We start from the raw sequence: 14,472 nt of genomic DNA, 5'->3' as shown, positions 1-14,472 counted from the left end.
GTGAAATTGGAAAAGAGGTTGGAGAAGAAGAATTGGGAGGCACAAGTCAAAACTGCGGTAGCCAGGATAAGGGTCCTAGAAGATGAGGTAAACAGGCTGAAGCAAGTTACAGGGGCATTGACCAGAGAAGACACAGCATATGAAGCTGAGAGGCCGAACAGGAAGGAAGGAGATACGTCAGCATAGTTGCTGATCCCCTGTATATGTATATGTTATCTGAGTATCATAGTTAGTACCATCCATATGTTTTACATACACGACCCCTTGCTAGGCCCAGTGACTAGTTTGTGTGACATCACGTGATGCCGCATGAGTGCGTGGGATGTGCTGCATCAGCCTCAGTTCCCCGTAATCCAAGCAGGCGTCAGGACAGGCAGTTGGGGCTCTCCCTTCTCACACACTGCAATATAGTGTTACCATCCAACAAGTGTGTTTAACTCCAACCATCATATCTCCACGAACCTCTTTCCACAAAGCAAACAAAAGTGACTGGGACATCTTCTCAGAGAACTTACTTAACCCGTGAATGGTCCAAACGTATATATACGTTCACTACTATACTGCCCCAACTTTTTTGAGGAAAAAAACTGTTGTTTTTAAATAGGAAAAAAGAGCATATGGAACCCAGGCATCCCCAATTATTTTAATATGGTGCACGGTGAGTGCTCACACCCATTCTCACATGTCTAGGCGACTCAGGCTTATCGTGGCAATGTTAAATGTAGGACACATAAAACGTATATATACGTTTGGGGCACTAGCGGTAAAAACGTATATGTACGTTTGGACCGTTTACGGGTTAAGGACATAAAGGCAAGAAAAATAGAGAGAATGACACAATTAGCTTAAATGGGAAGAAAATGGTTAACTATTCTGCATAAGTAAAGAAAAATTAAAAAGTCACACTGTAAGCAAGGAGAACTCACGTGAAAATAAAAAAATAATCAACTCAATAAACAACACTTTGAAAATCAAGAGAAATTGTACTTTACTCAAATCAAATTTACTCAAATTTACTTTATATTGAATTAATGGCAGAGTGAGTTGTCTTTACTCTCAATAAAGAAATTCAACAATAAATGATAAATCAAACAAAAATGATAAAATGGAATCAACAAATCTTGTGCAAAATAAAAATGGACTGGGAAAGCATTTCTCTAAAAAGAAAATAAAGTGACACACAAACAATAAAATATTAAGCACAGAACAAGAAATATAAAACTGAAATCTCAAAATATTGTACTGAAATAAACTGTAGCAATATTGTACTGAAATAAACTGTAGCAATATTGTACTGAAATAAACTGTAGCAATATTGTACTGAAATAAACTGTAGCAATATTGTACTGAACAATTACTAATCAAAAATTACTGCACAACACAACACTACATTAAAATTTTCTGAAAGAAAAATTTAATGGCAGCACAATACTTGCACAAGAATCATTGCAAATGAGTCGACATTGCAATAATAAAAAAATTGAACACACAAGAAAATGCAGTTCACAAAAACAATAAAAAAAATGATCAAAGAATGAAGTGATTGAACACTTTAACTCTTAACTGCAGCTTAAGTAACACTTTAACTCTTAACTGCAGCTTAAAGTGATTGAACACTTTAACTCTTAACTGCAGCTTAAGTAACACTTTAACTCTTAACTGCAGCTTAAGTAACACTTTAACTCTTAACTGCAGCTTAAAGTGATTGAACACTTTAACTCTTAACTGCAGCTTAAGTAACACTTTAACTCTTAACTGCAGCTTAAGTAACACTTTAACTCTTAACTGCAGCTTAAAGTGATTGAACACTTTAACTCTTAACTGCAGCTTAAGTAACACTTTAACTCTTAACTGCAGCTTAAGTAACACTTTAACTCTTAACTGCAGCTTAAAGTGATTGAACACTTTAACTCTTAACTGCAGCTTAAGTAACACTTTAACTCTTAACTGCAGCTTAAGTAACACTTTAACTCTTAACTGCAGCTTAAAGTGATTGAACACTTTAACTCTTAACTGCAGCTTAAGTAACACTTTAACTCTTAACTGCAGCTTAAGTAACACTTTAACTCTTAACTGCAGCTTAAGTAACACTTTAACTCTTAACTGCAGCTTAAGTAACACTTTAACTCTTAACTGCAGCTTAAAGTGATTGAACACTTTAACTCTTAACTGCAGCTTAAGTAACACTTTAACTCTTAACTGCAGCTTAAGTAACACTTTAACTCTTAACTGCAGCTTAAGTAACACTTTAACTCTTAACTGCAGCTTAAGTAACACTTTAACTCTTAACTGCAGCTTAAGTAACACTTTAACTCTTAACTGCAGCTTAAGTAACACTTTAACTCTTAACTGCAGCTTAAGTAACACTTTAACTCTTAACTGCAGCTTAAGTAACACTTTAACTCTTAACTGCAGCTTAAAGTGATTGAACACTTTAACTCTTAACTGCAGCTTAAGTAACACTTTAACTCTTAACTGCAGCTTAAGTAACACTTTAACTCTTAACTGCAGCTTAAGTAACACTTTAACTCTTAACTGCAGCTTAAGTAACACTTTAACTCTTAACTGCAGCTTAAGTAACACTTTAACTCTTAACTGCAGCTTAAAGTGATTGAACACTTTAACTCTTAACTGCAGCTTAAAGTGATTGAACACTTTAACTCTTAACTGCAGCTTAAGTAACACTTTAACTCTTAACTGCAGCTTAAAGTGATTGAACACTTTAACTCTTAACTGCAGCTTAAAGTGATTGAACACTTTAACTCTTAACTGCAGCTTAAGTAACACTTTAACTCTTAACTGCAGCTTAAAGTGATTGAACACTTTAACTCTTAACTGCAGCTTAAGTAACACTTTAACTCTTAACTGCAGCTTAAGTAACACTTTAACTCTTAACTGCAGCTTAAGTAACACTTTAACTCTTAACTGCAGCTTAAGTAACACTTTAACTCTTAACTGCAGCTTAAAGTGATTGAACACTTTAACTCTTAACTGCAGCTTAAGTAACACTTTAACTCTTAACTGCAGCTTAAGTAACACTTTAACTCTTAACTGCAGCTTAAAGTGATTGAACACTTTAACTCTTAACTGCAGCTTAAGTAACACTTTAACTCTTAACTGCAGCTTAAAGTGATTGAACACTTTAACTCTTAACTGCAGCTTAAGTAACACTTTAACTCTTAACTGCAGCTTAAAGTGATTGAACACTTTAACTCTTAACTGCAGCTTAAGTAACACTTTAACTCTTAACTGCAGCTTAAAGTGATTGAACACTTTAACTCTTAACTGCAGCTTAAGTAACACTTTAACTCTTAACTGCAGCTTAAAGTGATTGAACACTTTAACTCTTAACTGCAGCTTAAGTAACACTTTAACTCTTAACTGCAGCTTAAGTAACACTTTAACTCTTAACTGCAGCTTAAGTAACACTTTAACTCTTAACTGCAGCTTAAGTAACACTTTAACTCTTAACTGCAGCTTAAGTAACACTTTAACTCTTAACTGCAGCTTAAGTAACACTTTAACTCTTAACTGCAGCTTAAGTAACACTTTAACTCTTAACTGCAGCTTAAGTAACGCTGAACAAACAAAAGAATTATTTACTTTTAAAAAGTTAAAAATTGCACCAAGAGTGAGTTTGTTCAATGAAATATGAATAATAAAGGGCAAAAAATTACAAAACAAAGAAAGGATAACACTGACAGCAATGCAGGAACACAACACATCAATATATGCACAATACTATGAGAATTGTCTTGCAATGAGGCTTGGGGTGACAAAATTGGAAAATAATTGTCTTGCTTCAAACAAAATAATGGCACTATTGTCTGTGGAGATAAGAAATATTAGACACTGGCTAAATGAAAAGAATTAACACAAGAATGTTCAACACAGAAAAAAATGGCAAATGAATGAATAAAATAAAAAAAAAATCAGTAAGGACAAATGCTGAAAAAAAAAAAATAACTGAGACAACACTGAGTTGTGATGCAGAATATAAGGTAACAAGTTACTGAATTACTTCACTGCATAAATTACTAGGCAAGGAACACAGTACTGTGAACACAAGATAATTGTCAAGTGTAAACACAAGTTTATACTGCTTATATATTGCACACAACAAGGAAAAGTGGAAAAGTACTTACTGCACGTGTACATAAAAAAAATGAACACAACAGACATGAAAATAAAGCACAAAAATTTAAACACTGAAGAAAGAAGAAAAAAAAATGTTGCAAACAGAATGTAATAAACACAGTCTAATCAGGAGTCACTGAAAGTCACAAAAAATCAATTAAAAAATTGTCTCAACAATCGCAAATGTAAATAACAAAAAGGCACAATACCGTGACTGGAACGATACACAAATAACCTGCACTTTGTCAATGTGACTTTGTCAATGGTCCAAGTCGGACCGAAACGTCGTCGTAAGCTTCTCTCTTTTATGTGCGGGTTATTTGTGAATCGCAAATGTCTCTATAAAAATATTATCACTGTAGCGACATTGGTGGAGAATGAGAGTAGTGATGGGAGGTGGAGGAAGGTTGGTAGTAGTATTTTTTGCACTTAAATCAACGATACACTCACACAGGAGGCTTTTACGTAGGCGCACAGGGTCGAAGGAACAAACTTGCTTCTTGACCTCCTATGTGGTCCGTAAAATAAAGTGCTAGGACCCGATACAAGGCTACAAAAAACAGAGGTGGGTGTGGGCGAGTGAGGCAGCGCGGTGGAACACTGCTTGGTGACTGGGCCTCCGGGATGGGATAAGCGGCGTAAGCCCACGTGACACCCACACTGGGCACAAAAAAATATTCTAAGCCAGGCTGGCTTAAAAAAAAGCACACAAAATACCACGACACCACAGGGATGGTAAAGCATTCAGAACAGCTTGAACTGGAAGCACAAAGCGATGGTGAAGGCTGGAACTCAAGTGGCTTGCTTGAGTACTGGGTTAAGTCACCTGGGTTAGTTGCTGGCTTGCTTGGCTTAACCCTTCAAACAGACTGGCTTGAGAACTTGTAACAATGAGCACAGCAGGGGCGGAAAGCTGGCTTAGCAGGCAAGGCTGGTACTGGCTGGTACTTAAGACAGGTTGGATGGTGCAGGACTGACTCCCCCTCCCCCCACAGACTGGCTTGGTGGCTTGGCTTAATTTGCAAACCCGGGTCAACCCCTCGGAAGTAATGCAAATAAGCAAATAAAACACTAATACACAGAGACTGACCAATAAGCAGAAGTAAACAGGCTGGTGGACGCTTGACTGAGATGTGAAGCATGACTCATCTCGGCAGGCCTAGCGTTCAGAAAATGGCGACCAGCTCAGTAGAAATTTATCTCCAGAAATTGCTGTAATCGTCAGAATTACAATCCTACCGCTGTCACCATTTGTGGAAAGGGGTTCGTGGAGATGTGATGGTTGGAGTTAAACACACTTGTTGGATGGTAACACTATATTGCAGTGTGTGAGAAGGGAGAGCCCCAACTGCCTGTCCTGACGCCTGCTTGGATTACGGGGAACTGAGGCCGATGCAGCGCATCCCATGCACTCGTGCAGCCTCACGTGATGTCACACAAACTAGTCACTGGGCCTAGCAAGGGGTCGTGTATGTAAAACATATGGATGGTACTAACCATGATACTCAGGCAACATATACACAGGGGATCAACATCTATGCTGACAGATATGAATTATGCTAAGGTCATATCAGCCTGCCAAGAAGGGCCAAGGAGTGAAAGGGGAGAGCAGCTGGGTGCAGATAGAGAGGGTGATAGGTCAAATGCAGAGGCACAACCATGCTACCAAGAGCCACTGGAAAGAAAAAGGGAGAAAATGACCATGTACAGATAAGAACCAAAGTCACAGAGGGAGAGGCAATGGGAGGAGGAAAGGGCAAAATCAGTGTTTATCCATGAGCTTCAGGAGAGAGAGGAAAGGACACACATTGACAGACGGCAGGCATAAAGAAAGGAGATTGAGAACACCATCACGGAAATAGGTGAAGAAGACATGGACGAGATTGTAAATTTTCAGAGAATAGGGGGGTACTTGAAGGGGAGAAAACGACCGATCAAGCTGGTTCTCAGGACAGAAACAGTGCGGAACAGGGTCCTCCAAGAGAAACCATGGTTGAAATACTTGGAAGAGTACAAGAGGGTGTTCCTAGACAGAGACAGAATGACAAAAAAGCAAAAGGAGCTAGGAAAGGAGACAAGGATGGAACCAGCAGAGGTCAATCAGAGCAGGACAGAGCAGCAAGGGCAAGCACACACAGAACTATCCTCAGAACCCCACAACCAATCACACCATCCCAACACAAACTACAATCCATACTCACAGCTTCCACCCAACACCGAGCTATAGATTCCTACAGTATGCTACCAGGTCTACCACCCTCACAGGCCCCCCAAACCACAGTGTTGGAAAGGAAACTGAAGGTATGGTACACAAACGCTGATGGAATAACAAATAAGTGGGAGGAGTGGCACGAAAGAGTCAAAGAGGCATCACTGGACATCATAGCTCCCACAGAAACCAAGCTTACAGGTATGATAACAGATGCCATCTTTCCAATGGGATACCAGATCCTGAGGAAAGACAGAGGGAACAGGGGGGGTGGAGGAGTGGCATTGCTGATCAAAAACCGATGGAATTTTGATGAGCTGGAGAGAGGAGACAGCGGAGAAGCAAGCGATTACATAGCGGGAGCGCTTCATTCTGGAGGTCCCAAGGTGGTAATTGCAATGATGTATAACCCACCACAGAACAGCAGGAGGCCAAGGCAAGAGTATGATGAGAGCAATAGAACGATGGTTGACACACTGGCTGCAGTGGCCAGAAGAGCTCATGCATGCTCATGTATACATGAGCATGCATGCGCTCATTCTACTTGTGAATTTAACCCTTAAACTGTCCAAACGTAGATCTACGTTTGAAAAGTTTAAGGGTTAGTCCGTTCTGTGACCTTGCTTACATCTGGATTTGCTTGTTTGCAGAGTTAATTTTCCTCATTTAAATTAATTGAAATTGAATTAATTCATTGTAGTAGAATTCCAGGCACCTTTAAATACTTCAATAATTTCCTTAATATCAACTCTATAGCTTATTTATCTATCAAAATTCATGTAATATGGGATAATAAACAATATTAATAACATAGAAACATAAATAAAATAGGTATTGGTGGTGATGGTGGATGGTGCCTTCTTCAGAGATTAAGGAGATTTGTACAATGTGGAATAGGGTGCAGGCATTTGCTGAAAACTACCACCCAGAGCAAGGTGAACAAGCCATCTCTGCAACAAGTTCAGTGACAGTACCATGTCCCATTGTAGGGAAATCTTAAAAAAGGGAAGTAACCCCAGATAAGAACTTGTTATCTAAAGTCTTTATGGAAAGGGATTCCCGTTGCAAACAGTAAGTGCTCCGTCACTCCTCGTCACTATCTTCCAGACGCCATCAACAATCTTCAATAAAGGTAAGTAAAAAATGTTATTTTATATGTTTATTTAAATGTTTATTTATATATTACTAATTGTACTATGTATGTTTGTTGTGTGTATCTAAAACTATAATTAATCTCTATAAAATGCATTTTTTTTGTAAATATTTTTGTGTTTCTGGAACGGATTAATTGTATTTACATTATTTCTTATGGGAAATATGGCTTCGAGTTTTGAACGTTCGACTTTAGAACTAGCTCCTGGAACAGATTAAGTTCAAAACTCAGGGTTCCACTGTAGTACAATAATGTATTACAATAATGTATTACAATAATGTATTACAATAATGTATTACAATAATGTATTACAATAATGTATTACAATAATGTATTACAATAATGTATTACAATAATGCAGTAGTCTGTATAACAGTAAATCTTCTATTTTTTGTGTGAATAAGAATATTTGCATTTGTAACATTTGTAACACTTTCATAACATTTTTGTAACATGTTTATTAATGCATTTGTAACAAGTATTTGTGTTCTGTAATGGGTTCATAATGCATTTGTAACAAGTACAGTGGACCCCCGGTTAATGATATTTTTTCATTCCAGAAGTATGTTCAGGTGCCAGTACTGACTGAATTTGTTCCCATAAGAAATATTGTGAAGTAGATTAGTCCATTTCAGACCCCTAAACATACACGTACAAACGCACTTACATAAATACACTTACATAATTGGTCGCATTCGGAGGTGATCGTTATGCGGGGGTCCACTGTATTTGTGTTCTGTAATGGGTTCATAATGCATTTGTAACAAGTATTCGTGTTTGTAACGTGTTCATAAGGCACCTTTAACAAGTATTGTCCATGTCTTGGCAGGAATCAACGTACACGCCGCAGGTTGAAGCCATCTCCCCAACCCTTCCGTCGGACCCCAGAGATGAGTCTCCGCTCAGGTCAACCAAAGATGATCTACTCAAACATATAGAACAAGTAGACCGTGAGATTGCTAAGGTAAGATCACTTGTAGACGATGAGGCTAAAGTTAGACCACATTTGTAGAGAGTGGAGCTAAAGTTAGACCACACTTGTGGATGGTGAGGTTTAAATTAGACGACAGTTGTAGACTGCAATAAATGCCATTGTTATGAAGAAGGTAGATGTCATAGCTGTAACTGAAACAAAACTGACGGTCAGGGAGTTTCAGTGAGAAGAAATAAATAGGACTAACTCATGGGTGTCTAATAGAGTTAATCCTTTCAGGGTCCGTGCCGTAGATGTACGGCTTTACATTGAGGGTCCAAACCGTAGATCTATGCCATGAGCTCAGCTCACTCTGATTAGCTATGAGCGGTAAATTTGGGCCTAGATATGAGAGAATACATCTATGTGGTATGTGTGCACCACATAAAACAAATCCTAATCTTTCTTCTTTCAACATACCAGCCGTATCCCACCGAGGCAGGGTGGCTCAAAAGAAAAAACTAAAGTTTCTCTTTTTAAATTTAGTAATATATACAGGAGAAGGGGTTACTAGCCCCTTGCTCCCGGCATTTTAGTCGCCTCTTACAACACGCATGGCTTACGGAGGAAGAATTCTGTTCCACTTCCCCATGGAGGTAAGAGGAAATAAACAAGAACAAGAACTAGAAAGAAAATAGAAGAAAACCCAGAGGGGTGTGTGTGTGTATATATATGCTTGTACATGTATGTGTAGTGTGACCTAAATGCAAGTAGAAGTAGCAAGACATACCTGAAATCTTGCATGTTTATGAGACAGACAAAAGACACCAGCAATCCTACCATCATGTAAAACAATTACAGGCTTTCGTTGTACACTCACTTGGCAGGACGGTAGTACCTCCCTGGGTGGTTGCTGTTTACCAACCTACTACCTAGAACAAATCCTAATGTTCTTATGAAAAAAAAAACTGAGACATTAATTTTCGATTAAAACAGAAACTTTGCAGTGTTTTTTCGTATATTTTTTATAGTTGTATTTGCGATTTCTTGGTCTCATTTGATAGAATGGAAACTATTTTATAGAAACAGAGGTGATTTTGATTAATTTTACTATAAAAAGAACCTGGAAATGGAGCTCAAAGTACAGGAAATGTTTGGTTTTTGCCGATGTTCAAAAGTAAACAAATGATGTCATTGTCCAATAAATGTCCAAATAGCCATTCTAATATGCAGTCATGAATGGGTTGATGTAATTTTTACAATTATTACAGTATTGCAGTAGTCTGCATAACAGTAAATCTTCTATTTTTTGTTTGAATAAAATTTCAAAATAAAAAGCAAGAGTAATATCACAGGGACCTGGAGACATGACTGATGAACAAAGAAAATGTTATTTTAGAGCCAGGAATGTCTGCATTGTTCATTCTGGACCTTATTTTGAAATTGTCGTATTTTTTAATTTTCGTGAAATTGGCCAAATTGCAAATTTCTGACCATGTTATTGGGTAGTTGAAATCGGTAAATGGGCAGTTTCTTGTACTCAATCGATAGAAAAAATAGTTCTGAAGAAATAGTTATGAGTTTGGTTGACTGGAATAACGGAATTAGCCGAAAATAGGGCTCAAAGTGGGCGAAATTGCCGATTTTTAAATATCGCCGAAGTTGCTAACTTCGCGAGAGCGTAATTCCGTCAGTTTTCCATCAAATTTCGTTTTTTTTGGTGTCTTTACAATCGGGAAAAGATTCTCTATCATTTCATAAGAAAAAATAATTTTTTTTTTTTTTTAAATTTTGCGACACCAGGAGACACCTCAGGATTTGGGGTTGCGACAGTCAAAGGGTTAAGCATCCCAGAGCGATAAAATGTATATACAGTTCACTCATTACTTACCTTAAAATATTTGTAGTCTTAATGTAGGGTTAGGAGTAAGTAAATGAGATAAAACGAATAAATGAGAGAGAGAAAGAATGAGTGCATGAGAGAGGACAGGTGCAGAGTTATGTAAACAAGCCAGGCGAAGGTAAGTTTTGTAAACGAAGTGTACACGTCTGGTTTGTGTACAAGTTACATTGTGTACAGGTTGTCTCTACATTGATACGGTAGAATAAATAAAGAAGAACACTCCCATTCTCATGTAACATCATTTTGAGAAGAAATGATGCTCAGAGTGAAGGCAATGGAAGTAAGTCACTCTGACTTTTTTGGGTTATCCTAGGTTCTCTACACATATGTTGTTATGTATGTTAATCTATGTAACTGTATTTGTGTATACCTGAATAAACTTACTTACATACATACGAAAGGAATAATTTTCTACAGTTACCCCCAGTAACACATTTTCTCTTATGTTAGATTAGAGAAAATGTTATTCTTGGCATCACTTGTACAAGTTATCTGGCTACCACATCTCATATTTATGTTTATTTATTCTATTGTAGGGTGTATTTATCATCATTTTATGTTATGTATCGTGTTTATTATATAATTTTGAAAAAAATATCATGGATGGATTAATGAAAATGTGTATATTAACGTAATATACAACATTTAATGAGACTCGGTGATTATTATTATTATTATTAGCATTTTTAATATGGCGTCACTTGTGCAAGTCGTCTGCTACCACATCTCATATTTATGTTTATTTATTCTATTGTGGGGTGTATTTATCATCTTTTTATGTTATGTATTGTGTTTATTATATAATTTTGAAAAAATATCATAGATGGATTAATGAAAATGTGTATTTAACGTAATATACGACATTTAAATGAGACTCGATGATTATTATTATCATTACTAATATGACGTCTGGAGACATAAGACACTCTTACTGATTTTAATGTGTACCTGCATGCCAGCACAGTATGTAAGTTTATTTAAGTACAGGTATACATAAGTATAATTATCAGAGTACAGTGGACCCCCGGTTAACGATATTTTTTCACTCCAGAAGTATGTTCAGGTGCCAGTACTGACCGAATTTGTTCCCATAAGAAATATTGTGAAGTAGATTAGTCCATTTCAGACCCCCAAACATACACGTACAAACGCACTTACATAAATACACTTACATAATTGGTCACATTCGGAGGTAATCGTTATGCGGGGGTCCACTGTATATATAAAATATGAAATAACATTTAAAAACATTTGAAATTTTGGAGTTTCCAGACAAAATGGAGAGACTTAGTGCTTACTGAGCTCACGAAGAATGTAAACAAACAAGGTGGGGCGCGGTGACCGTATTAGAAAGTCAGGTGGGGGGAGCCGTATAGCGAGTTTTGGTCATAATTTGAAATGACCGTATTAGTGGAACGCCGTAAAGTGAAACGCTGTAAAGCGGGGCCCTGCTGTATATTATATATATATATATATATATATATATATATATATATATATATATATATATATATATATATATATATATACACACACACCTACCATCCGACTTACGACCGAGTTCGGTTCCGAGAAACCGGTCGTAAGTCGAAATGGTCGTAAGTCGAACTTTACTACTGAATATCAACAAAACATTTTTGTAATGACTTTATTTTATTGTTTTATTTTGGTATTTCATGTTTTACTTTACTTTTTATGCTGTTAGTACTGTATTTTATACTGTAAGGTTTAGGATAAACACTGTGTACAACACAAATACTTGTTTATTTCCCAGAAATTTGGCATAAAAAACACGGTCGTAAGTCGAGCAGGTCTGATGGTAGGTGTATATATATATATATATATATATATATATATATATATATATATATATATATATATATATATATATATATATATATATATATATATATATATATATATATAATTACACACACACACACACACATATGTTGCACGCTGATACTAACAAGGTTGCAATGACTGCAGGCAGAGTCGAGCATTGCAAAGCTTCGGAAGAAGGAGGGAGAGTTGCAGGCGGCAGCGCAGAAGGGTGATGGCGCCAAGACGGAGGAAGAGGATGTCAAGGAGCCCCGGCACCACAGTATTGCTCAGATTATATATGCTGAGAACAGGGTGAGTAGTGGTCATTGTAGTGATGGTGGTAGTGGTCATAGTAATGGTGGTGGTGGTAGTAATGGTGGTGGTGGTAGTAATGGTGGTGGTGGTAGTGATCATAGTAGTGGTGGTGGTAGTTGTAGTGGTGGTAGTGGTGGTTGTTGTAGTAATGGTAGTGGTGGTGGTCATAGTAATGGTAGTGGCGGTGGTCGTAGCAATGGTAATGGTGGTGGTAGTAATGGTAGTGGTGGTGGTCGTAGTAATGGTAGTGGCGGTGGTTGTAGTAATGGTAGTGGCGGTGGTCGTAGCAATGATAATGGTGGTGGTAGTAATGGTAGTGGTGGTGGTCGTAGCAATGGTAGTGGTGGTGGTAGTAATGGTAGTGGTGGTGGTCGTAGTAATGGTAGTGGTGGTGGTCGTAGTAATGGTAGTGGTGGTGGTCGTAGTAATGGTAGTGGCGGTGGTCGTAGCAATGGTAATGGTGGTGGTAGTAATGGTAGTGGTGGTGGTCGTAGTAATGGTAGTGGCGGTGGTCGTAGCAATGGTAGTGGTGGTGGTAGTAATGGTAGTGGTGGTGGTCGTAGTAATGGTAGTGGCGGTGGTCGTAGCAATGGTAGTGGTGGTGGTAGTAATGGTAGTGGTGGTGGGCGTAGTAATGGTAGTGGCGGTGGTCGTAGCAATGGTAGTGGTGGTGGTAGTGATCATAGTAGTGGTGGTGGTAGTTGTAGTGGTGGTAGTGGTGGTTGTCGTAGTAATGGTAGTGGTGGTGGTCATAGTAATGGTAGTGGTGGTGGTCGTAGTAATGGTAGTGGCGGTGGTCGTAGTAATGGTAGTGGCGGTGGTCGTAGTAATGGTAGTGGTGGTGGTAGTAATGGTAGTGGTTGTAGTAGTTTTAGTGGTGGTGGTAGTAATGGTAGTGGTGGTCATAGTAATGGTTGTGGCGGTGGTCGTAGCAATGGTAGTGGTGGTGGTAGTAATGGTAGTGGTGGTGGTTGTAGTAATGGTAGTGGTGGTGGTCGTAGTAATGGTAGTGGTGGTGGTAGTAATGGTAGTGGCGGTGGTCGTAGTAATGGTAGTGGCGGTGGTCGTAGCAATGGTAGTGGTGGTGGTAGTAATGGTAGTGGTGGTGGTAGTAATGGTAGTGGTGGTGGTGGTAGTAATGGTAGTGGTGGTGGTCGTAGTAATGGTAGTGGTGGTGGTCGTAGCAATGGTAGTGGTGGTGGTAGTAATGGTAGTGGCGGTGGTCGTAGCAATGGTAGTGGTGGTGGTAGTAATGGTAGTGGTGGTGGTAGTAATGGTAGTGGTGGTGGTAGTAATGGTAGTGGTGGTGGTGGTAGTAATGGTAGTGGTGGTGGTGGTAGTAATGGTAGTGGTGGTGGTGGTAATAATGGTAGTGGTGGTGGTCGTAGCAATGGTAGTGGTGGTGGTAGTAATGGTAGTGGTGGTGGTAGTAATGGTAGTGGTGGTGGTAATTATGATAATAGTAACAATAATAATAAATTTTAATAGTAATAATATAGTGATAATAGTAATAATAATGATAATTATTATTATAATAATAATATTGTGTATGAAGCATGTTAGTGTCAGCCTCATCAGAGTGACTGAGTGATAGTCATGACTCATGAGATCTCAATGACACGTTGCGAACAAAGCATACCACAGGCCAGGGTTGAACCCGTGCTAGAGAGTTGTTAAACTCCAGACTGATGTGTTAGTCATTGTGTCGTCTTCTCTGTGTGGCACTGCCAGTGGTGGTGTGTGTCAGGTGCCGTCATCAACTTACCTGGCTAGGTTTCTCTCGTGTGGCAGTTGGGATGATGCATCGGCTCATCTGCCGAATTGTGATCTAGGAAAAACCATGTTTTTTTTACTCTAAAGACCAGAAAAAATACCATTTTCTGACTTAAAACCTAAGAAACCTTTGTTTTCTGTCTCTAAAAACAAGAAAAACTAACATTTTGACTTAAGACAAAAAACCAATGTTTTTGGTCTGTAAAAACCAGAAAAACCATCATTTTCTGTCTTAAGACCAGAAA

General features: G+C 38.2%; 1 protein-coding gene across 1 annotated transcript in view; it reads left to right on the top strand.

Annotated features, from left to right (window-relative positions):
• Nucleotides 1-8,328: 8,328 nt before the first annotated feature.
• Nucleotides 8,329-14,472, top strand: part of LOC128699337 (uncharacterized) — a gene marked incomplete at its 5' end in the record, with an annotated part of 140,354 nt that continues 134,210 nt past the window's right edge. Inside the window, 2 exon segments of the mRNA XM_053791981.2 lie at nucleotides 8,329-8,463; nucleotides 12,305-12,451. Of these exon segments, the coding sequence (XP_053647956.2) occupies nucleotides 8,329-8,463; nucleotides 12,305-12,451 (282 nt within the window).

Source organism: Cherax quadricarinatus, unplaced genomic scaffold (genome assembly GCF_038502225.1).
Source record: "Cherax quadricarinatus isolate ZL_2023a unplaced genomic scaffold, ASM3850222v1 Contig586, whole genome shotgun sequence".
NCBI lineage: Eukaryota > Metazoa > Arthropoda > Malacostraca > Decapoda > Parastacidae > Cherax > Cherax quadricarinatus.
The sequence above is the reverse complement of the archived record's forward strand: the minus strand, read 5'-3'. Positions and strand labels throughout refer to the sequence as shown.